Source organism: Melospiza melodia, chromosome 30 (genome assembly GCF_035770615.1).
Source record: "Melospiza melodia melodia isolate bMelMel2 chromosome 30, bMelMel2.pri, whole genome shotgun sequence".
Lineage (NCBI taxonomy): Eukaryota > Metazoa > Chordata > Aves > Passeriformes > Passerellidae > Melospiza > Melospiza melodia.
Window position 1 is genome coordinate 3,768,833 of NC_086223.1, and position 23,045 is coordinate 3,791,877.

Sequence of the window (23,045 nt, forward strand, 5' to 3'; positions counted from 1 at the left end):
TGACAGTGTCCTCAGGGGATTTGAAATGCTCCACTACTCCAACCGATTTATTATTTTCCCTCTCGGATGTTCTACTCTTTCAGGAAGATGCTGAATGCACATCCATGGATGTCTGTGGACATCTGAGGATGAGAACAAAATATAGAGAGGTGAATTCCATCCTCTGGTGGCATTAAAAGTACACCTGCCTTACACAGCTAGGTGACAATGCAACTTGCATTATGGAGCAGAGACATTTCTGCAGAGACAGGCATTTCTTTGTCACCTCAATGCAAACACCTCTCATGCACTGACCTACTGACCTGACAGCACTCCATAAATTAGCCCTTGTGTGCCCGTCGGTTGTGCTGCTTTGTCAGCTCCCAGCCCTGGCGCTCTCAAGGTCCAGCCGGAGGTGAGGCCGGACTGTGTGTGTGGACAGTGTGAGTGCAGGTTGTGGGCTGGTTGTGAGGAGTGTTGGGGTCTGTGCGGGGCTGTGCGGTGTCGGTGCTGCGGACTGGGGGCAGAGGAAGGAGCTGCGGAGGCGCGGCTCGGGAGCCCGGAGGGCGGAGCGGCAGCGCCCCCTGCTGGCCCCGTCCGGCCAATGACGATGCCGGCGTCGATGGTGGTGTCGGTCCCGGTCCCATTGAGGGATTGGTACCGATGTCCATTGCCGGTGCCGGTGCCGGTCCCATTGCCGGTGCCTGTGTTCGGTTCTGGTGGCGGCCCCGGCCCGGCAGCCCGGGACGAGCGGCGCTCGGCGGCCCCGGCGGGCGGAGCGGCAGCGCCCCCTGCTGGCCCCGCCCGGCCCCGCCCGCCGCGGTTCGTGCCCGGCCGCAGCCCCGGCTCCTCTGCCCGTGGCCCCCAGCGCGCAGTAATACACGGCCGCGTCCCCGCGCCGGGGCTCAGCGAGCCACAGCCAGCTCGAATTCCGATCTGCCGACACCGACAGCGATCCTGCACCATTCGGCAGCTCTTTGGACTCTTTCATAGTGAGTGCGAGGAGTTCGGGTCCTTGGCCAGGGAGCTGACGGTACCACTGGATCCAATAACCGGTCTGGATTTTGGGATGTTAGCAGGTGATGTTGATGCCGGTGCCCTCGGTGGTCTCCAGGAATGGCTCCTGCTGTACCTGGGCTCTGACTGCATCTACTGCCAGGGAGACAAAAGGAACAAACTTTAACTCCTACTTTCAACCCAGCTCTGCCGATCTCCAGAATAAAGCCTGCAGAAGCTGTCAGGAACACAGAGAGATGTGGAGGAAAACAGTTCCCAGAGGATGCTACGGAGATAAGTAGGAATCGAAGTGTGCATGAATGGTTTATGGAGAGATGAATGCGTGAATGATAGAAGAATAGGCGAAGTCCCTGAAGAATGGGAGGATGCGGGAGAAAGAACAAAAAGGCAAGAATATTAGAAAGAGGGAAGGAGTGCTTTAATGTGGAAGTTGTGGAAGGACAACGTCTCAGACAAGGACAGCGTGTATTTTTCTTTCCTTAGAGACTACACAATATGGAAATGAGTCAAAATAGTCCAAGACTTTTTCCTAAGGGAAATGCTAGGATGGATGCTACAAAAACCATCAGACGATTGTAGACACATGGGGATGGAAATTCTGGTGAGCATCAGGGTGAGATCAGAGTCCCTTTCACAAGCTCAGCCTTGCCCTGACACATCCCCTCCCTGCCCGGGGTTGTTGCACAGCTGAGGAAGCTCCCTGCACCAGGGTGTCTTGCAGAGCACAGAGGTACAAGGCAGAGTCAGAGAGCTCCACTTCCTCCAGCTGCAGGACACTGGATTTGCCCGTGGTGTTCAGCTGCATGGTGAAACGGCCGCTGCGCTTGGAGCCAGCCCCTGCTTGATAGGAGATCAGCTCTGGGGCTTCGCCTTTCCTCAGCTGGTACCACAGTAAGCCAGTAAAATAACTGGTGTGGTATTTGCATATGGTGTGGAAGGGGTGTCCCTGCTTCACCAAGACTGGTCCATGTTCCTGGGTGACCGTGTCCTGCCCCGTGGTGCCTGGAAGAAAGTGAAGGTGAGCAGCTCCACAGGGAAAGACAATGGGAAGCAAATGGAAGTGGATGGAAATCCCTGGTGGAGAAAGCTCCTGCATTGGAGCAGAGTCCTGAGAGATTTTGGGCAGGGATTCGGAGCTCTCTGCTCTGTATCACCCAAATGAGAGCTGGGCTGTGTCCCTGCTCCTGCTCCCTCTGCTTGAAGGACCAGGGAACAGCCTGCCATGCCTGAACTTTGTGTGCTGCAACCAGCATCCCTCCAGCTGCCTGCAGTGCCCAGCGAGGTACAGCAGAAAGGTTCGTCCTGCTTTCCCCATCTCTCTCATGCCTGAAAGCTCCTGAGCACGCACAAAGCTGAGCTTGGGAAGAGGGAGCCCCGGTTGTGTCCATGCCAGCGAACACGGGGAGCTGAGGCAGAGCTGTGTCAGCCTGGAGGCAGAATGGAACACCCTGATAATGTAATGGCATGAAAATCTGTCAGGTACCCGGGGCAGGTTAGGCAGAATGTGGGAATTTAGATCTAAATGGGAAGAGTGCTCGATTGTAGAGACATCTGAGATCTCTTGAAGTGACTGCAGGAGGATGAGAAGAGAGAGGCAGAGGCAAATGGACTGATGGGGAGAGAAGAGAAAGAGAAGTCTGAGGTTTCACTCCTCTCCTTTCCCTTTTCCTTTACAAACCAAGGAGCTTCTTCAGGAAACACTTGCAAAACCACAAAGAGACGCAGATTATTCTCAGCCTTTTCCCTTTATTCACTGCCATTTCCCCCATGGTCCTGATTTGGCTTTTGAGGATATCCTGGGTTGAAGAAGAAGAAGAAGAACAGGGGAGCCTTGGGGAAAAGCCAGGACTTACCCAGGAGCTGTCCCAGGAAGACGGTGAGGATGAGATATGCGAGCTGCATGCCGAGAGCAGGCTGCTGAGTGACCAAGTGTTTTCTGAGCGAGGCAGAGGCAGGAAGGAGGTCCCAGCCCCGAGAGAACAGAGCTGCGGAAACGACGCTCGGCGGGAGCAAAGGGAGAAGCGGCGGGAGCAGGCAGAGCCATGGCCTGTCCTTGCCTGCCTGAAATGCTCCTTGTGCGTTTCTGGCTCCTCCAGCAGCAGTCCCCGAGGCTCCCTCAGCCATTGGCATTGTGAGCATTCCGTGCCCCTGGGGCATCAGTGATGGGAAGGGGCTGTTCCTGCTCAGCTCGCAGTGGAGTCCTCAGCTCCGCAGCTGCAATGGGCAGCTCTGCTGCACACCCAGGCCTGGGCATTCAGGAGCTCAGGGGCTTCTTCCCCGCTGAGGTTTCTCTCCTTTCTGAGGTGTCCTCAGCTCTCTGGGGTCACTGCTAATCTCCAAATCCTGATGGCTTTTGGAGAGCCCCATGGCTGGAGGCTGCACGGCCTCTCAAGCATTCCTTGGTGGGTGCTCTATAACGTTACATGACCCCCTCAAACCTTCATTATCCTCATGTTCCTCTTGTCCCTTCTTATCACTTGTAAAGCTATGCCTGAGCCAATTCACAGCCCTTTCCTAATGGCCCATCAATTAGAATCTGGAGAGCTCCGAGCTCTATCGTTTTCCCTTTCTCACCTTCAGCCAGATTGGTGTCATTGTGTGCTTTGTTCAACACTTTCCCTTTTCTTTATCCTTTCCTTGGAAAGGAAAATGGTCCTGATGTGAGCCTTAGGGAACCAGGCACTCTCTCCTTTCACATGCCCTGATTGTGGCCTCAGCTGAACTTGCTCAGCCCAAGAAGTTCCTGAAGATGCTGAAAGGCTCCTGTCCCCAAAGGAAATGGGGTCTCTAGAGCATGTCTGTCGGGGGAAACATCATGTGGAGCTCGGTCTTTCAAGTGTATCCCTGCAACACTTGCAGCATTGTGTTTTCTTTTCAGTATGCGTGAGATATTACTGATGGGAAGCGAAAGGGTCCAATGAGTTTTGGGGGACAGGTGAGTGTGACAGTGTCATCAGGAGATTTGCAATGCTCCTCTACTCCAACGGATTTATTATTTTCCCTCCTGGATGTTCTACTCTTTCAGGAAGATGTGGAATGCACATCCATGGAGGTCTGTGGACATCTGAGGATGAGTACAAAATGTAGAGAAGTGAATTCTATCCTGGGTGGCATTAAAAGCACGCCAGCCTTACACAGGCAGGTGAGAATTCAGCTTGCAGTGTGGAGCAGAGACATTTCTGCAGAGAGAGGCATTTCTTTGTCACCTCAATGCAAACACCTCTCAGGCACTGACCTACTGACCTGACAGCACTCCATGGATTAGCCCCTGTGTGCCCATCGGTTGTGCTGCTTTGTCAGCTCCCAGTCCTGGCGCTCTCAATGTCCAGCCGGAGGTGAGGCCGGACTGTGTGTGGGGACTGTGTGAGCGCAGGTTGTGGGCGGGTCGTGAGGAGTGTTGGGGTCTGTGCGGGGCTGTGCGGTGTCGGTGCTGCGGGCTGGGGGCAGAGGAAGGAGCTGCGGAGGCGCGGGCCGAGTGCCCGGCGGGCGGAGCGGCAGCGCCCCATGCTGGCCCCGCTCGGGTCAATGACAGTGCCGGTGTCGATGGTGGTGTCGATCCCGGTCCCAATGCCGAAGCCGGTGTCCATTGCCGGCGACGGTCCCGGCCCCATTGCCGTTGCCGGTGCCGGTGTCGGTTCTTGTGGCGGCCCCGGCCCGGCAGCCCGGGACGAGCGGCGCTCGGCGGCCCCGGCGGGCGGAGCGGCAGCGCCCCCTGCTGGCCCCGCCCGGCCCCGCCCGCCGCGGTTCGTGCCCGGCCGCAGCCCCGGCTCCTCTGCCCGTGGCCCCCAGCGCGCAGTAATACACGGCCGCGTCCCCGCGCCGGGGCTCAGCGAGCCACAGCGAGCTCGAACTCCGATCTGCCGACACCGACAGCTGTCCTGCACCACCCGGCAGCTCTTTGGTCTCTTTCATAGTGAGTGCGAGGAGTTCGGGTCCTTGGCCAGGGAGCTGACGGTACCACTGGATCCAATAACCGGTCTGGATTTTGGGATGTGAGCAGGTGATGTTGATGCTGGTGCCCTCGGTGGTCTCCAGGAATGGCTCCTGCTGTACCTGGGCTCTGACTGCATCTACTGCCGGGGAGACAAAAGGAACAAACTTTAACTCCTACTTTCAACCCAGCTCTGCCAATCTCCAGAATAAAGCCTGCAGAAGCTGTCAGGAACACAGAGAGATGTGGAGGAAAACAGTTCCCAGAGGATGCTATGGAGATAAGTAGGAATCGAAGTGTGCATGAATGGTTTATGGAGAGATGAATGCGTGAATGATAGAAGAATCAGCGAAGTCCCTGAAGAATGGGAGGATGCGGGAGAAAGAACAAAAAGGGAAGAATATTAGAAAGAGGGAAGGAGTGCTTTAATGTGGAAGTTGTGGAAGGACAACGTCTCAGACAAGGACAGCGTGTATTTTTCTTTCCTTAGAGACTACACAATATGGAAATGAGTCAAAATAGTCCAAGACTTTTTCCTAAGGGAAATGCTAGGATGGATGCTACAAAAACCATCAGACGATTGTAGACACATGGGGATGGAAATTCTGGTGAGCATCAGGGTGAGATCAGAGTCCCTTTCACAAGCTCAGCCTTGCCCTGACACATCCCCTCCCTGCCCGGGGTTGTTGCACAGCTGAGGAAGCTCCCTGCACCAGGGTGTCTTGCAGAGCACAGAGGTACAAGGCAGAGTCAGAGAGCTCCACTTCCTCCAGCTGCAGGACACTGGATTTGCCCGTGGTGTTCAGCTGCGTGGTGAAACGGCCGCTGCGCTTGGGGCCAGCCCCTGCTTGATAGGAGATGAGCTCTGGGGCTTCGCCTTTCCTCAGCTGGTACCACAGCAAGCCAGTAAAATAACTGGTGTGGTATTTGCATATGGTGTGGAAGTGGTGTCCCTGCTTCACCAAGACTGGTCCATGTTCCTGGGTGACCGTGTCCTGCCCCGTGGTGCCTGGAAGAAAGTGATGGTGAGCAGCTCCACGGGGAAAGACAATGGGAAGCAAATGGAAGTGGATGGAAAACCCTGGTGGAGAAATCTCCTGCACTGGAGCATAATTCTGAGGGATTTTGGGCAGGAGTTCGGAGCTCTCTGCTCTGCACCACCCAAAGGAGAGCTGGGCTGTGTCCCTGCTCCTGCTCCCTCTGCTTGAAGGACCAGGGAACGGCCTGCCATGCCTGAACTTTGTGTGCTGCAACCAGCATCCCTCCAGCTGCCTGAGGTGCCCAGCGAGGTACAGCAGAAAGGTTCATGCTGCTTTCCCCATCGCTGTCATGCCTGAAAGCTCCTGAGCACACACAAAGCTGAGCTTGGGAAGAGGGAGCCCTGGTTGTGTCCAGGGCAGCGAACACGGGGAGCTGTGGCAGAGCTGTGTCAGCCTGGAGGCAGAATGGAACACCCTGATAATGTAATGGCATGAAAATCTGTGAGGTGCCCGGGGCAGGTTAGGCAGAATGTTGGAATTTAGATCTAAATGGGAAGAGTGCTCGATTGCAGAGACAGCTGAGATCTCTTGAAGTGATTGCAGGAGGATGAGAAGAGAGAGGCAGAGGCAGATGGATTGAAGGCGAGAGAAATAACATAGAAAGGACTGAGGTTTCACTTCTCTCCTTTCCCTTTTCCTTTACAAACCAAGGGGCTTCTTCAGGAAACACTTGCAAAACCGCACACAAAAGCAGATTTTCCTTTTCCCTTTATTCAAGGTCTTTCCCCTTCATTCACTGCCACTTCCCCCATGGTCCTGGTTTGGCTTTTGAGGATATCCTGGGTTGAAGAAAACGAAGAAGAAGAACAGGGGAGCCTTGGGGGAAAGCCAGGACTTACCCAGGAGCTGTCCCAGGAAGACGGTGAGGATGAGATATGCGAGCTGCATGCCGAGAGCAAGCTGCTGAGTGACCAAGTGTTTTCTGAGCGAGGCAGAGGCAGGAAGGAGGTTCCAGCCCCGAGAGAACAGAGCTGCGGAAACGACGCTCGGCGGGAGCAAAGGGAGCAGCGGCGGGAGCAGGCAGAGCCATGGCCTGTCCTTGCCTGCCTGAAATGCTCCTTGTGCGTTTCTGGCTCCTCCAGCAGCAGCCCCCGAGGCTCCCTCAGCCATTGGCATTGTGAGCATTCCGTGCCCCTGGGGCATCAGTGATGGGAAGGGGCTGTTCCTGCTCAGCTCGCAGTGGAGTCCTCAGCTCCGCAGCTGCAATGGGCAGCTCTGCTGCACACCCAGGCCTGGGCATTCAGGAGCTCAGGGGCTTCTTCCCCGCTGAGGTTTCTCTTCTTTCTGAGGTGTCCTCAGCTTTGTGGTGTCATTGCTAATCTCCAAATTCTGATGGGTGTTGGAGAGCCCCATGGCTGGAGGCTGCACGGCCTCTCAAGCATTCCTTACTGGGTGCTCTATAACCTTACATGACCCCCTCAAACCTTCATTATCCTCATGTTCCTCTTGTCCCTTCTTATCACTTGTAAAGCTATGCCTGAGCCAATTCACAGCCCTTTCCTAATGGCCCATCAATTAGAATCTGGAGAGCTCCGAGCTCTATCGTTTTCCCTTTCTCACCTTCAGCCAGATTGGTGTCATTGTGTGCTTTGTTCATCACTATCCCTTTTCTTTATCCTTTCCTTGGAAAGGAAAATGGTCCTGATGTGAGCCTTAGGGAACCAGGCACTCTCTCCTTTCACATGCCCTGATTGTGGCCTCAGCTGAACTTGCTCAGCCCAAGAAGTTCCTGAAGATGCTGAAAGGCTCCTGTCCCCAAAGGAAATGGGGTCTCTAGAGCATGTCTGTCGGGGGAAACATCATGTGGAGCTCGGTCTTTCAAGTGTATCCCTGCAACACTTGCAGCATTGTGTTTTCTTTTCTGTTTGCGTGAGATATTACTGATGGGAAGGGAAAGGGTCCAATGAGTTTTGGGGGACAGGTGAGTGTGACAGTGTCATCAGGAGATTTGCAATGCTCCTCTACTCCAACGGATTTATTATTTTCCCTCCTGGATGTTCTACTCTTTCAGGAAGATGTGGAATGCACATCCATGGAGGTCTGTGGACATCTGAGGATGAGTACAAAATGTAGAGAAGTGAATTCTATCCTGGGTGGCATTAAAAGCACGCCAGCCTTACACAGGCAGGTGAGAATTCAGCTTGCAGTGTGGAGCAGAGACATTTCTGCAGAGACAGAGATTTCTTTGTCACCTCAATGCAAACACCTCTCATGCACTGACCTACTGACCTGACAGCACTCCATAAATTAGCCCATGTGTGCCCGTCGATTGTGCTGCTTTGTCAGCTCCCAGCCCTGGCGCTCTCAAGGTCCAGCCGGAGGTGAGGCCGGACTGTGTGTGTGGACAGTGTGAGTGCAGGTTGTGGGCTGGTTGTGAGGAGTGTTGGGGTCTGTGTGGGGCTGTGCGGTGTCGGTGCTGCGGGCTGGGGGCAGAGGAAGGGGCTGCGGAGGCGCGGCTCGGGAGCCCGGCGGGCGGAGCGGCAGCGCCCCCTGCTGGCCCCGTCCGGCCAATGACGATGCCGGCGTCGATGGTGGTGTCGGTCCCGGTCCCATTGAGGGATTGGTACCGATGTCCATTGCCGGTGCCGGTGCCGGTCCCATTGCCGGTGCCTGTGTTCGGTTCTGGTGGCGGCCCCGGCCCGGCAGCCCGGGACGAGCGGGGCTCGGCGGCCCCGGCGGGCGGAGCGGCAGCGCCCCCTGCTGGCCCCGCCCGGCCCCGCCCGCCGCGGTTCGTGCCCGGCCGCAGCCCCGGCTCCTCTGCCCGTGGCCCCCAGCGCGCAGTAATACACGGCCGCGTCCCCGCGCCGGGGCTCAGCGAGCCACAGCCAGCTCGAATTCCGATCTGCCGACACCGACAGCTGTCCTGCACCACCCGGCAGCTCTTTGGACTCTTTCAGAGTGAGTGCGAGGAGTTCGGGTCCTTGGCCAGGGAGCTGACGGTACCACTGGATCCAATCACTGGTCTGGGTTTTGGTATGTGAGCAGGTGATGTTGATGCCGGTGCCCTCGGTGGTCTCCAGGAATGGCTCCTGATGTACCTGGGCTCTGACTGCATCCACTGCCGGGGAGAAAAAAGGCATAAACTTTAACTCCTACTTTCTACCCAGCTCTGCCAATGCCCAGAACAAAGCCCGCAAAAGCAGCCAGGAACACAGAGAGAGATGAGGAGGAAAACAATTCCCAGAATATGTCATGGAGATACGTAGGAATGCAAGTGTCAATTAATCGCTTGTGGGGAGATGAATGTGTGAATGACAGAAGGATTAGGAGAGCCACGGGAGAACGGGAGGATGTGAGATAAGGTAGAAAAAGACAAGGAGAATATTAGAAGGGGGTAAGGACTGACTTTATGTGTTATAAAGAAGGAATGTTTGTGCAGGTTTTGGCATAGAATTGAAGTTTAGGATGAAGAAGACGGAGGGATGAAAGGGAGAACAGCTCCCGGGAAAAGGTCTGTCCAGAAGCCAAGCAGGACGGCAACTTCCAGGCGCCTCCCCATCCCCACGCACCGATGAGCAGCGCGGCCAGCGCCGCCAGCCCCGCGGCCCGAGCCCGCCGCATGCCGCCGCTCCTGCCGAGCCCCGCTGTGCCCCTGAGCCCCGGCTCTGTGCTCTGACTGTGCCGCCTCCTCTCCTCTCCTCTCCTCTCCTCTCCTCTCCTCTCCTCTCCTCTCCTCTCCTCTCCTCTCCTCTCCTCTCCTCTCCTCTCCTCTCCTCTCCTCTCCTCTCCTCTCCTCTCCTCTCCTCTCCTCTCCTCTCCTCTCCTCTCCTCTCCTCTCCTCTCCTCTCCTCTCCTCTCCTCTCCTCTCCTCTCCTCTCCTCTCCTCTCCTCTCCTCTCCTCTCCTCTCCTCTCCTCTCCTCTCCTCCGGGCTGTCTCAGAGCGCTCGGGCTGTGCACAGACACACCTTGGTGTCCTGGCAAATGGACTCTCCCCCTCCTCCAGCTGGGACATCCCAGCGAGAATCAGCCGGCACAGATCCAGCTGCAGCCTGAGGCAGCAAGAGCAGCCTGAACCAGGAGATGGAGCAGCTTCCCCGAGCTGTCTCTACACTCAGAGTCTGGAAACAGCAGCCAGGGATTTTCTGCAGATGGCAGTGAGGATGCTGGAAGCCCCATGTTCCAGCAGCTGTTTGCAGCTGAGTCTCCTGTTGCAGAGAACTTCCAGAGTCTAGTCTTTATTCCTTGTTTCCTTTCCACAGGTGGTTCCAGGATTTTTTGGGAACAGCTTGGGCAACAGGGGCCAGTTCACTGCCTGTTCTTGGTTATTCAATGTGACCACCAATCTTGTGGAGAGTGTCCTCCTTCCCACTATTCACAACATTCATGGTAACATGCAACACTGATGGTCCTACTGCTGATCCCTGAGAGACCCCAGAGCTGTCTGCCAGCTTGGGTTTGGATCAATGGCCACAATTCTTTGGGCCTGGTAGGCCAGACAATTTTCCACTCACCTTACCCCTCTCTTACTGATCACTTTTTTCACCAATACGGTCACAGAGGAAGGGCAGCAGAGGAGGCCACTGCAGCTGTTTTCCCCCCCAGTGCTGCATAAAGGAGAGCAGTCACCATTCTTGAGCTCCTGGCTGTCACCTCTCTTGAGCTCCTGGCAACACCTGGTGCAGTGGAGCTGGGGATACAGTTGGACTTCTTTGGCACAAGGGAATTTGCACTTTCCCTTTTCAATTGCATGAGTTTCTCATCAGCACATTTCTCCTGTTTACTGAGGTCCCTCTGGATGCTGGCCCGACTCTCTCTGATGCATAAACCTCTCTTCCCAGTTTGGTGTTGTCTGCAAACCTGCTGAGGGTCCACTCTGTCCTATCAACCACATCACCAGGGAAGTTGATAAACAGGACCCATCAAGTCCTGACCATTTGGATGCACCGCCAGTCACTGGTGTCCAACTTTATTTTGTGCAGCTGATCACTGATCCCTGTGCCTGGCCAGTAAGTTTTCATTCTACCTCACTGTCTGCTCACCCACCATCAGCTTCTCTGTGAGGCTCCTACAGGAATCCACACAAAATATCAAAGGCTTTGCTCACATCCAGGTAGAGAAGACCCACCATTCTTTCTTCCTCACCATTCTGTCACATCACCACAGCACTTTGTCAAGAAGATCAGGCATAACTTCCTCTTGGTGAAGTCACACTGACCTGTCCCTGGTGACTTCCTCACCCCTGACATGCCTTGATTAGGAGAGCTTTCCAGGACAAGCTGCTCTATCACCTTCTAAGTGGCTAAGGTGAGGCTGGGAAAGTTGTAGCTCCCTGGGTTCTCCTTTTTTCCCTTTTTGAAGACACAAGTGGCATTTGCTTTGCTCCAGTATCCAGTCACCATCCTCAGCTGAGGGTAACTAAGAGTGACCTGGCCATGACAGGAGCCAGGTCCCTTACCACATTCCAACAAAGCCTAAATATGTGCAGTTTGCTAAGGATTCATTGCCCTGATCTCCTTCCATCAGGGGTGCGTGTTCCCTGATCCTGACTTTACCCCCAGTGTACATCTGGTGTTCCTTAAGGCTGAGGCAAAGAAGGCCTTCAGCACCTCAGCTTTTTCTCTATCCTGTGTAACTCACTCAGCAGCAGTCCTACACTTTCCTTGCTCTTCCTTTTGTCACCTTTGTCCTTGGAAGCCCCTTTATTATGCCATTTGCCTTCCCTTCTGACAGCTGAGTGAAACCTTCCACCTTTTCTCCCCCTTTCTGTATCCCTGGTGCATGACAGGAGAAGGCAAAGCCAGTCACCTGAATTGTCCTGGGCTCTCTGTTTGGGGGGATACAGTCAAACCCAGCAACAAGGCCACTTCTTTGAGACCAAGGCCCCTGAGATCCCAATGGAGTGACCCAGACTGACATAATTTACTTTTAATGGACTCCTGCAGCGTGTGGCGTGAGTCTTGTGCTGACGCTGATGTGTTTTGATGCAGAAATGCTTGGGCCTCTCATCTTGTCATGCAAAAGATGCCTTCATTGAGGAATGTGCCAGAAATAAAGCAGGAAGTGAAAACACAGCAATTTAAGAAGCCAAACCACAGCTCACAGCATTAAATGAGATGGTTTGCATTCAAGATGAATTTGTCAGAAAATGATCACCTCCAGAAGGGATACCTCTGGCAACCTGAGTCAGTAAAGGTCCGTGGTGAAAGCCAGCCCAGCTCTTTTCTCTCTCATCCCCTTCTCTTGCCTCCATCTCCTTGGGAATCAGGTCAGTCTGAAACCCTTTCTCCTTCCCTGCTTTCTCTAAAAGGAGATCACCTCAATGGACCACCCAGTTGATTCCAGTGGTCTTCTATGATGGTTCTGTTCCATCTCTTTCTCTCCTCAGCTGGACAGAAGAGAGAAAATACAAGAGGCTTCTGGGTCAAGATAAGGACAGGGAAGATCACTCATCAATCACCCTCATGGGAAAACCCAACTCAGATAGGGGAAATTAATTTGATTTATTGCAATCCAGTCAGTGTAGGGTAATGAGAAATAAACCTAAATGAGAAATAAACTTAAAATCTAAAACCGCCTTTCCCTCCACTGCTCCCCCCTTCTTCAGCTCAACTTCACTGCTAATTTTCTCCTCTCCAAATGACAGGGATTTGGAGTTGTGGTCAGTTCAACATGTCTCTGTGGCTCTTTTGTCCTTAGGAGAAGAAACTCTCACATACTTGCCCTATGCCCCATGGGAGACAGTACCCCCAAAACTTCTCCAATGTGAGTTTTCCACATGGGCTACAGTTCTTCACAAGTCCTGCTTGCAAACCTGTGCTAGCACAGGCCTGTCGCTCATATAGGAGCCTGACAGGATTCTGATCCAACATAGGATCACCTGGAGCACCTACCCGCCCTCTTCACTGAGATCCTTCACTGAGGGTTGTTTCTCTCACCTCTTCCCTCCCCTCTCTTCTGGCTTCCACAATAGGTTTTTTCTCCCTTCCTAAACGTGTTATTCCAGAGATGCTTCCACCATCACTGATGAGCTCAGCCTTGGTCAGTGGTGCATAAGTCTTAAATCCATCTGGTGTTGGCTCCCCCACAACCAAAACCTTGCCATGCAGCCCAAATCCACAGGGTGCAAGGCAAACAGAGCCAGGCACTTCTCTGAGGGGCCCAGCGATGGGACCACAGGACAAAAGCACAGGCTGGAACACTGGTGTGAAATATAGGAAAGTTCTTCTTAGTGTTGAGGGTGACCCAAGCACTGGCTCACATTGCCCAGATGACTTGAGGATTCTCCCACCTTGGGAGGACAACAGGAGAGCTTTAGGAGCAAGAGAATGAAACCCAACACTGCAGCCCAAATGCCTGAGATTCTGAACACAAACAGTGGAGCAAGTTGTGAGAAATGGAGGAAAGAGACATGGCATATCATATAATTTTGCAATGATATCATGGCATATCTTTGGGTGACCAGTCAAGGTTTGAAGCCCTGGGAGCATCTACATCCCTTGCAATCAACAAAGCCACAGGCAACACCACCAGCGAGCTCCAGGCTAACTTCATTTCCCTGCATGCCCCCATCCAGCACTTGAGTGGAGGATTCTGCAGACACTGACACATTCCTGCCCTGGAAATCCTGAGGCATCTCAATCTCAGCACTCAGAAGAAGCCTCCATGAAGAAATGTCTATGAATAAGCCAGGAAATGAAAAGGTGGCAACACGGAAAACAAGCACCCAGCCCATGTCATTAGCTGGGATGTTTTCCATACATCATGAGCACCTTAAGGAATTATCACTTTCATAGAAGCCACCTCTGGGCCTGGGGCAACTCAGAGTGACTATAAAAGCCAGCCTGAATTCACGCTCTCTCATCCACTTCTCCTGCCTCCTTCTTGGGATCCAGGTGAGTCCAAAGCCCTTTCCCCTGTCCTTTTCTGGAGAAGGAGATGCATGTTCCTATAGCCTGTGAGAAGTCTTAGTGCTGCTGCTGAGGGGTCAGAGAATAACTAAGATGTCAAGGATTTGGCTGAGGGAGCTCTTTATTGAAGAAATATTGTGACACTTTGTAGAACTGTGTCAGGATGAGGCTGAAAACTCCTTTCTCTTACTGCCCAGTTTCTCCCTTCTGGCTTAAGCAGGTACCATTGCAATTCTTGCAGCAGGATGATGGATTCATGGCTGATGGCTCCTCACATGTGCCTGTGCTCTGCTTCCTTCCCTTCCCTCTCTCCCAGGTGCACCTGCAGCCCCAAGCCATGTCCTGCTACCCCCGGTGCCAGCCCTGCCAGCCCTGTGGGCCCACCCCGCTGGGCAGCAGCTGCAATGAGCCCTGTGTCAGGCAGTGCCAGGACTCCACCGTCTTCATCCAGCCCTCGCCCGTGGTGGTGACCCTGCCCGGGCCCATCCTCAGCTCCTTCCCACAGAACACCGTGGTGGGATCCTCCAGCTCTGCTGCTGTTGGCAACATCCTCAGCTCTGAGGGAGTGCCCATCAATTCTGGGGGCTTTGACCTCTCCTGCATCACCAACCGCTACGGTGGCAGCAGATGCCGTCCCTGCTAAATCCACTGGTGCAGCCCTCACGAGGAACCCCAGGAACCCAGAAGCTGATGCTGGACTGAGGACAGAGCTCCTGGCCATCAGATTCAGAGGTGCTGAGAAACCAGTGCTGCCCTTCTGAAGGAGGGCTGGTGGGGCTCTCTGAAACCATGGCCAGTGTTTGCTTTCGCTGCCTTTCTCTTCCACCTCTCTCTTGTCTTCCATACTTCTGGACTGTAAGGCTTTCAGAGCCTCTCTGGGGGATCTGCTAACCCCTGCCTGCTGTAGGCCAGGCAGATGGATATCCCCTTGGCTCTCCAGTGGCTCTCCAGTGTCTGTGCCAAAGTGGGCCCAGACTTGCTGCAGTTTCATGTGGTCTCTCACCACCACCACCAGTAGCCTCCTCTGTAAGGGAACTAATTTCCCACTTCAATGACAATAAAGCTTTCTGCATCTCATCCTCAGCCTCCATGTAATCCTTTTTTGGTGTCCTTGTCTCAAGTTGCTGAGACCAAAAGGTGTCGCCATGGGTGGTAGAGGAAAAGGTGGGGACACAAGTATTGATTATTCCCAGAGGAAGGGGAGGGTGGGAAACCCAGAAGTGGGGCCCATTCAGGCACTGTCCCTTGGAGATAAGGAAGACATCCCTGACTTCTCCACAGACAGCAGGGATCAGGCTCAGCCTTCCAACATTTCTGCTCAGCTATGACTCCTTGGTCTCAGAGCATGTCCTGCAGATGGGGAGTACAACCCATCTTCAGGAGACTCTGTAGACTCTTCCCAGTCACTGATGGGACATCAGGCCACCCGGGGGACTTACCCCATCCCAAAGCAAAGCAGGTGTGCCAGGAAATGGCAAGAATCATCTTTCTGTAGACACAAATCCTGCAGCTGACCAATGGTGGCCCCTCTGAACTCCCCAAGTAGGACAAGCTCACAGCAGGGCCTGCATTCCTGGTCATGTGTGCATGGCTTGCTTCATTAAGCAATCACAGGTGAACCCACCGACTCCAGCACCTCCACCCCATGGCTAAACCCCACATCCATTTCCATGGGTAGGACAGATAAATAGCAGGCAGATGGCTTCATGGTCAGCAAATAGGTTCAAGCTGAGAACTTTTCTCCATTAGCTGCATCTCCACCTCAAACCAAGTGCCGGTCTGTTTTCTCTCAACCACACTGAAGCCTGGGACACAGGACTTGCAGAAAAGTCTCTGCCAAGTCCAACACCTGTGTGGTGGTCCTGGACAGTGCAGACAGACTCTCTGGAGGTCAATCTAACTCAAGATGTCTAGAGGATGAGAAGTGTGTGGTCTAAGCCAGCTAACCAGTTTGTCTTGAGTGCCAGCAGAAGAAAAATAGGTGTCTGTAAGGCCTGTATTGCCTGATCTGTAAGGGATCATTTCTTGTAAGGGTTGAGCTAAGGCTTGAGGGTGCCTATTTCTCTCAGCTGATGAATGGAGCAGAGATGAGTACCTCAATAGAAGACACCTTTTCTGGAGTCAGGGGAAATCAATTTTCCTCTACTAATGTCTTGTCTGATTTTGAACTTAGATCTTAGTTCTTCAGTTAAAGCTGAAGACAGAGGCCTTAACTGCATTTAAAGGCTCTGAAATGAGGTAGGTGAGTCCTGTACCTTACTGTCTCTGTATTCATGCGCCCAGAGTTGCCTTTAGTTTTCACCCTGGAGGTTTCACGACCCCCTGAGTATCCAGCACCAAATGCTTGACCCCAGCCTCTTGGAACATGACTGTTTCAGACATCTCCATACCAGCTGAGTTCCTGACAAGGAACATGACTATTTCAGACATCCCCATGCCAGCTGAGTTCCTCACAAGGTTCTCATACCACAGCTGCAGCTAGGAGGCAAACACCCAGCCTAGCAGCCGCTTAGGGAATTGCATTGCTGTTCTTTAATTGGCCTGTGTGAAGAGAGAGTACCATTCATCTCTGACGAGCCCATAAGGCCTCCCAGAGGTCAAATTCCCTGGAGCACACCAGAGGGAAAACAGAAAACAGTCTCCAAGGTGTGGCCATCTGGAGCTTCATTGTGTTAATGAGGTGGGTGTGGGGATGTTCTTATGCTAATGGTGCTGGCGACTCTCTGGTGCATGATCTCATTATATGAAGAGAGTTTACACTTTGTGCGTGTGCACACAGAGCTTCCTTTAGTGGAATTACAGTGTTGGCAGTGAGAGGGAAGAAGATCAGGAGTGGAAGCTGTCAGATCCTACTGGATGGAGAGGAAACCAGGTCAGGCAGTTGCCATCAGCTTGAAGTGAGTCAGCAAGGGGAGAGCTGCTTGTCCACACACCTTCACCTGAATCCAGAGTTCCCCACAATAAATCTACAATAAATCCTTGCAATGCTCTCCATTAGCCAAGGGGACCATGGCTACCTTGGGAGGATGGTGCATGAAAAAATGTCATTTGGATCATTTCCACTGGCAAATCTGGTGAGTGAAGCCTGCCCAAGGCCTGTGGCACAGATTTCCAATGCTTTGCATGTTTAAGGAGAGCTGGTTTAAGGGAGACTTCTTTACTCTTTAAGTAGATGAGATTTTTAGCATATATTGCTGGGGAGGAAGATAGGAGAGAAAGGGATGATTCAGGTGGTGATTTAGTGCAACTGTCTTCCACATCCACCTGAAAATATGTTCTCTCTAGAGAACTAATCAAGAATTTTCCCTTGTCTGCAGCAACAGTTCAGCAGAGCTACCTTTAACGGGATTCAACTCAGAGGATTTTGCCTTCAGTCACTGAGTTGAGATGTCTAACACCCAGGTGCTTACTAGACTCCTGCCTTAGACCTCAGAGACAACCTGGCACTTCTTGAGAGCTTTTAGCCACGCTTTTAAGACAAAATGAGCCATGTCTCCCTCATGCTTTTTCTCTGTCTGTGAAGAAAGAAGTAAGGGGGGGTAAGCTGAGGAGCTGAGATAGGAGTATTTTATTTCAGCTTAGTCAGCAGAAATCCTTCCTCTGACTCTGAAATGGCAAAATTGCAAAGAGGTGGATCACACCCCGAGTAGTGATGCTGAGAAGTAGACACCAGTGAGGGAAATGGAGGCATTTGCAAAAGCTTCCTGTGCTGAGACTTAGAAAAAAGCAAATATAGGAGACCTGGCATACCAACCTGCTGCCCTGTGTGGCTGCATTTCAATCTCAATCCCTTGTAATAAACTGACATAGAAGAGGTGAGAAAATCTCTTGCAGTGTCACAGTATCATGATAGTATTTGTGTTTCTCATTTGATGAAACCACACCTCAGTATTGCCTGCCTTGGAGACTACAAGTTATGTTATTGCCTTCCTATTTGTAGACAGCTTTTCCTGCCTTTTCCTTTCTACTTGTAAGAGCTTTTTCCATAGCTGAAGTGTCTCAGCCTGGTGCCCATATTTTCCTAAGTGGGATTCTCATCTCACAGAAGTGACTACATTCCCCATGCTGTAAAGGAGATGCACAATCTAAAAAAAATACTTCTCCAATTGTTCATTTGTTGGGGTACACCTGATTTTCAGGGTTAGATCTAGTTGTGTTTCATCAGGGGAGGATTTCTATGAAAATTTTAACATAAGAAAAGTGCCATTTTCCCACGCTGTGCACCAACTGCTTTTTTGGGGATGGTGATTTTTTTTTCACTACTTGTAGCATGCAAACTTTCACAGAAACTTTTCTTTCTTTCCAGACAGACCTCAGCACTCGGAAGGACATGGCAAATAGGACAAGTGTAAAAGAATTCATCCTTCTTGGCTTCCCAGGGACATGGCAATTCCGAGTCTCCTTTGTGGTGGTGTTTGCACTGATGTACACCCTGACAGTGATAGGTAATGCATCCATCATAGCCCTTGTGTGGAGAAGCAGCAACCTACACACCCCAATGTACTTTTTTCTGTGTAATCTCTCCTTCCTGGAGATCTGGTACACTACGGGTGTTGTTCCCAAAGCCATAGGAGTCATGCTGGGGACTAGCCAGACCATCTCCTTCAGTGTCTGCATCCTCCAGTTGTTCTTTCTTCTCTCTCTAGGCTCCACTGAGTGTTTTCTCCTGTCTGTCATGGCCTATGACCGCTACCTGGCCATTTGCTGCCCCCTGAGGTACAGCTCCCTCATGAGCAGCGTCCTCTCTGTCCAGCTGGCACTCAGCTCCTGGCTGGGAGGATTTTTGGCCATTTCCCTGCTGGCCTTTCTGACATCCAGGCTGACTTTCTGTGGGCCAGATGTCATCAATCATTTTCTATGTGATATAGATTCCTGCCTTGCCCTCTCCTGCAGCGATACGTGGCCTGTGGAGCTGGCAACCTTCCTGGTCTCCATAATTGTTGTGGTGGCCTCCTGTGTGGTCACCTTGGTGTCCTACATGTACATCATCTCCTCCATCATGAGGATCCAGTCAGGCCATGGCCGGAAAAAGGCCTTTTCCACCTGCTCTGCCCATCTCAGTGTTGTCACCATCTGGTATGGCTCCACCATGTTCCTGTACGTCAAACCATCAGCCCAGAACTCCCTGGATGTGAACAAAATCGTGAATACCTTTAACACAGTGGTAACTCCTTTGCTGAACCCCTTCATTTACACACTCAGAAACAAAGAGGTGAAGCTCGCTCTGGGACGAGCTTTCCAAAAAAAGTGAAGTGGCTTTTTTCACAGGGCATCAGTTGAACAAACAGATTCATCCCTGCCCTCCCATGACTTCTGCCCTGCAGAAGATCCCCATCTGAAGTGTAGGTCTGTGTGGGCATCCCAGGCACTGAGAAGCCACCAATGAGCTCATATCACCTTACAGCCATTTCTGGCTTGGCTGAGCCTCAGTTCTGCTCTCCCACCACTCTCTGTTCATTCTCAGGTAATTCAGAATGCCTTCCAGCCCTTTAAAGTGCTGTGCTTGGAAAGGGTCACAAATGAAAACAGGTGGAGGAGTGGTACTCCCACAGGTTTCTACCCCAGTTTGCCAGGTGCTCAATTTTGTCAGGGTTTGCATGAATCTCCTAAAGAAATCCCAGGAACTTTAGGAAACATTGCTTTAGGAAGTAGACATGTTTTTCTCCATTTAGCCTGATGTTTTGTGATGTATCTATGCCACATTCTTGTAGCTATTTCATCATATTCATGTAGCTATTTCATCATAAATCATACTCTAATTCAAGATAAAATTTGGCAAGGTCTGACATCTCTACTTATAGCCATTTTTTCCTAGCATAAGACTGCAAACAAAATTTGCATAATTCCTCTTCTTTCCTCTCCTTAGTATCTGAATCTACTCTCTTATTTTTAATTAAAATTACGCAAAACTGCGTGCTTCATTCTAGATGTGTCAGGGCATTTCCACATCTAAAACCCCACATCATTTTTAGCAGTACATTGTTCCACCCATTTTGGGCTTTGTTGTGGAAAAACTTTAATGTGATTGGCAAAGCACTCAAAGTGCAGAGCTGTGGAAGGCTGGCTGGGAAGCAAGTCTCTCTTTACACCCATTGGGAGGACATTAGCACTTCCAAACAGCACTTGCTTTTCCCCTCCCAATTTTAATTTCAGAACAGATTAACCATGTTCTCAAAGCTTTTCTTTTGGCACACTGACAGTGAGGATAGTCCATGTAACCACTTCATAATGAGAAGGGATCAGCTCATCATGGTAAACACACCTTTACGGAAAGTGTAGGGTTAATTTCACCTGTGCATAGAGCTCTCCAATTGAGATGATTGAGTCTGAACTGAACATTTACTCCTCCTTTCTAGAAGCAATGGCACTTCTGGGGGAGATTCCCAAACCTCCTGCATCCACCTGGGCACTTGGCATTTAGTCCTGTATGCAGGCCCAGGCACCACTGCCCAGGGCACAGGCAGATTCCCACCCTTTGTCTGCTGTGCTCTTTTTCAATGGCATTTGGGAAAACGCCTGGGACAGCAGAAAGAGTCTGAGACTGGATTTATCCTCAGACAGACACCACTGCTTGTCATTTCTGCCTAGGAATGATGCATTTTGGAAAGAATTGTGTGTTTGGAGTGTTGAATCCCTCTACAGTCCTGGAAAGCAACAAACTGCAGGATCTGAAATGTCCAAGACATCCAATACACAGCAGAGTGCAGGACACTGAGACCTGCTGTGAATTCCTCATCAACACTGCTTAGCGCCCTCTGAGATAAACAGCAGCATTCAAAGCCTCACACAGGGCTGTCAGAACAGATCCTTGTCACTTGGGAGAGGCAGGCTATGCTGGAACAGCAGCAGAAACACAAATGAGTACCCTGAGGTTTCTTGGGCAAAGGGGGTGATGCTCCATGAGCAACAGATTCCAATTCAAAGGGTGGGATCCATCTGGAAACTCAGCACCCTTGAGCTGAGTTTCCATAAGAAGTGCTGTAGTGGGGTTGCCCAAAAATAGGTCCCCAAATCATTCCTTTAGCTCATGGGAGGAGAGGAGGTCACTGAGATGTTACCAGATGCTGGACAGAGAAACTGGCACAGACTCAGGAACATGGGAGCTCCCTCCAGCACTGGTGATTTCCCTGAAAAGGAGAGACATGAAAAAGAGTGGGACCACTCTCTGGCAGTGGATGAGTGCAGGAAGAATCTTGTCCAGAGCCTGGCTGGTGGCTGTTTTCCACTTGCTGATGCAGGGTAAGGAAGAGCCCTTCCCAACTTGGGCTTCTGCCACAATGTCAAAACCATAAGAGCAATTGTGCTTCCCATCAAAGGCCTCATTCTCCAGCTGTGGCCATCAGTGGAGGCCCATGGAGATGAAATGGGAAGAAGAGCCAGCAGGCTACTTGCTCTGAGAATTGCAGTGTTATTGTAAGCAGAGAACATTGACAAGGCTTGTTTGGCTTGTTAATGGTGTAGCCTCCAATAGGTCTTCCCCAAGTCATGTTTATTGGACAGTTTTTATCATCAAAATCCCTGGATCTAGAAGCAACTGTGAAAATCACATGAATATGTGCTTCACTACAGCATCCACTTCCAGAGATGGGGCAGCCAGATCTCTAAACAACATGTGCAGGGCCTCACCACTCTCAGAGGGAAGAATTTTTTCTTAATAACCCGTACAAATCTATTCTGTTTCAGTGGGAAGCCATTCCCCCTTGTCCTGTCACCCCATGCCCTTGTAAAAAAGAGAGAGTTCATCTCTTGTATCCTCTTTGGGCACTGTAATGTGATTTAAGGTATCCCCAGTACCATATTCAGGCTAAACACATTCATCTCTCCCAGGCCTGTCTCCATGGCAGAAGGGCTGCAGCCCTCTGAGCGACTTTGTGACCTCATCTAGACCTACTTCAGCACCTTTACAGTGGGGACCCCAGAACTCGACACAGTGCTCACTGGGGTCTCACAAGAGAAGAAAACTGGGGGAGAACCACTTCTCTATAGCTGGTAGTAAATCTTCTTCCGAGGCAATACAATTCTGGGATGCAATTCCAGGGCTGCATGTGAATGTTGCTGGTCATGTCCAGCCTCTCATTCACCAGCACACCCAAGTCCTTCTTGGCTGGGCTGCTCCCAGTTTACTCATCAGGCAGACTTTGTCCATCCTTGGGGGTGACCCAAGTCAAATTCAGGACCTTACACCTGGCCTTTTTGAGCTTCATGAGGATTTCATGGGCCCACCTGTCTGTCCTGATGAAGTCAAGGTTGTAGGAGCACAACACACTGTGGGCTCTGCTGAGGACACCTGGGGACAACTGCAGCAGGGTTGGGGCATTGTGAGGAAGGACAAGGAGCCAGACAAGCCCATGACATTTTCTGTGCTGCACAAAGAGGGCACGAGTTAAAACAAGCCAGAATTTTCTCCTGATAGCAGAGTTAGGCACACTGGGGTGAAAACCAGTTGCCAGTAGCAGAGTGCATGGACAGAGAGAGGGAAGAGGTGACCAGAGAGAAAGAGAAGGACAGGACATATCCTCATGCACAGGAGTCCTTGGGCAGCCAGCTGAGGAAAGCTGGAACTCAAATAGCCCCACCAGAGTTATCCAGACTGTAATATCACTTTCCTGGTCTGGGCCCATGCAGTACATAAACTGAGTCTTCTGCCTGCACTGCTGCATTCCTGCCTTAGAAATCCTGGGGCCTTTAATCCCAGGGATCAGAAGAAACCTCCACTGGGGAACAGGCACGGAACAAACCTGGAAATGAAAAGGCAGCAGCGTAGGAAATGAAAGCACAGCCCATATCATTAGGTGTGCTGGTTTGCATTCAAGATGAGCTTGCTGGGAAATTGTTACCTCTGCAAAGCCTGCCCCTGCTCCTGCGGCAGTCAAGGGCAGGTATAAAAGGCAGCACAAATCTCTGCTCTCTCATCCCCTTCTCTTGCTTCCTTCTGCTTGGGAACCAGGTGAGTCTGAAGCCCCTTCTCTTTCTCTGCCAAAGTGAGATCTCTGCTTCGTGGGTATCTCAAGTGATGGCTTTCTCATATTTGGGGATTGGAGCATCTGGTCCTGAGAGAGGAAAGCGGGGAGGAGGCTGGCATGGGGAGAGGCTGGTGATGGTGCCTTTTGCTTTCTTTGCCTGGCAGAGAACTTCCTGAGCCAGGCTGCTCTTTGTAGGGCTCCTGGACCAGTCTCCAGCTTCCCATTCATGGTGGCCATGGCTCTTTTGTGATGGGGTAACCAGGCTGCT

At 51.8% G+C, this 23,045-nt stretch overlaps 3 protein-coding genes and 2 gene segments (V, D, J or C); 2 read left to right on the forward strand and 3 right to left on the reverse strand.

Moving 5' to 3' along the window:
* Positions 1-966: 966 nt before the first annotated feature.
* On the reverse strand, positions 967-2,933 carry LOC134430809 (T cell receptor alpha variable 1-2-like). The segment is given in 3 exon segments: positions 967-1,128; positions 1,703-1,998; positions 2,850-2,933. Coding segments are annotated over 3 exon segments (507 nt in total).
* A 1,797-nt stretch (positions 2,934-4,730) lies between these two features.
* LOC134430810 (uncharacterized) lies at positions 4,731-6,887 on the reverse strand (the record flags this gene model as incomplete). Its single annotated transcript, XM_063178691.1, is given in 4 exon segments — positions 4,731-4,775; positions 4,777-5,069; positions 5,592-5,936; positions 6,807-6,887. Coding segments are annotated over 4 exon segments (732 nt in total), but the record flags the coding sequence as incomplete, so codon positions are not given.
* A 1,799-nt stretch (positions 6,888-8,686) lies between these two features.
* On the reverse strand, positions 8,687-9,528 carry LOC134430811 (T cell receptor alpha variable 4-like; the record flags this gene model as incomplete). The annotated part of the segment is given in 2 exon segments: positions 8,687-9,025; positions 9,477-9,528. Coding segments are annotated over 2 exon segments (391 nt in total), but the record flags the coding sequence as incomplete, so codon positions are not given.
* A 4,140-nt stretch (positions 9,529-13,668) lies between these two features.
* On the forward strand, positions 13,669-14,887 carry LOC134430812 (feather keratin Cos1-2-like). The gene is given in 3 exon segments (XM_063178692.1): positions 13,669-13,731; positions 13,734-13,799; positions 14,131-14,887. Coding segments are annotated over 3 exon segments (456 nt in total). The 3' UTR covers positions 14,458-14,887.
* A 1,911-nt stretch (positions 14,888-16,798) lies between these two features.
* LOC134430927 (olfactory receptor 6F1) lies at positions 16,799-19,065 on the forward strand. Its single transcript, XM_063178820.1, has 2 exons — positions 16,799-16,888; positions 18,121-19,065. Exons 1-2 carry the CDS (start codon positions 16,799-16,801, stop codon positions 19,063-19,065), a joined length of 1,035 nt encoding a protein of 344 aa, XP_063034890.1.
* Positions 19,066-23,045: the final 3,980 nt, after the last annotated feature.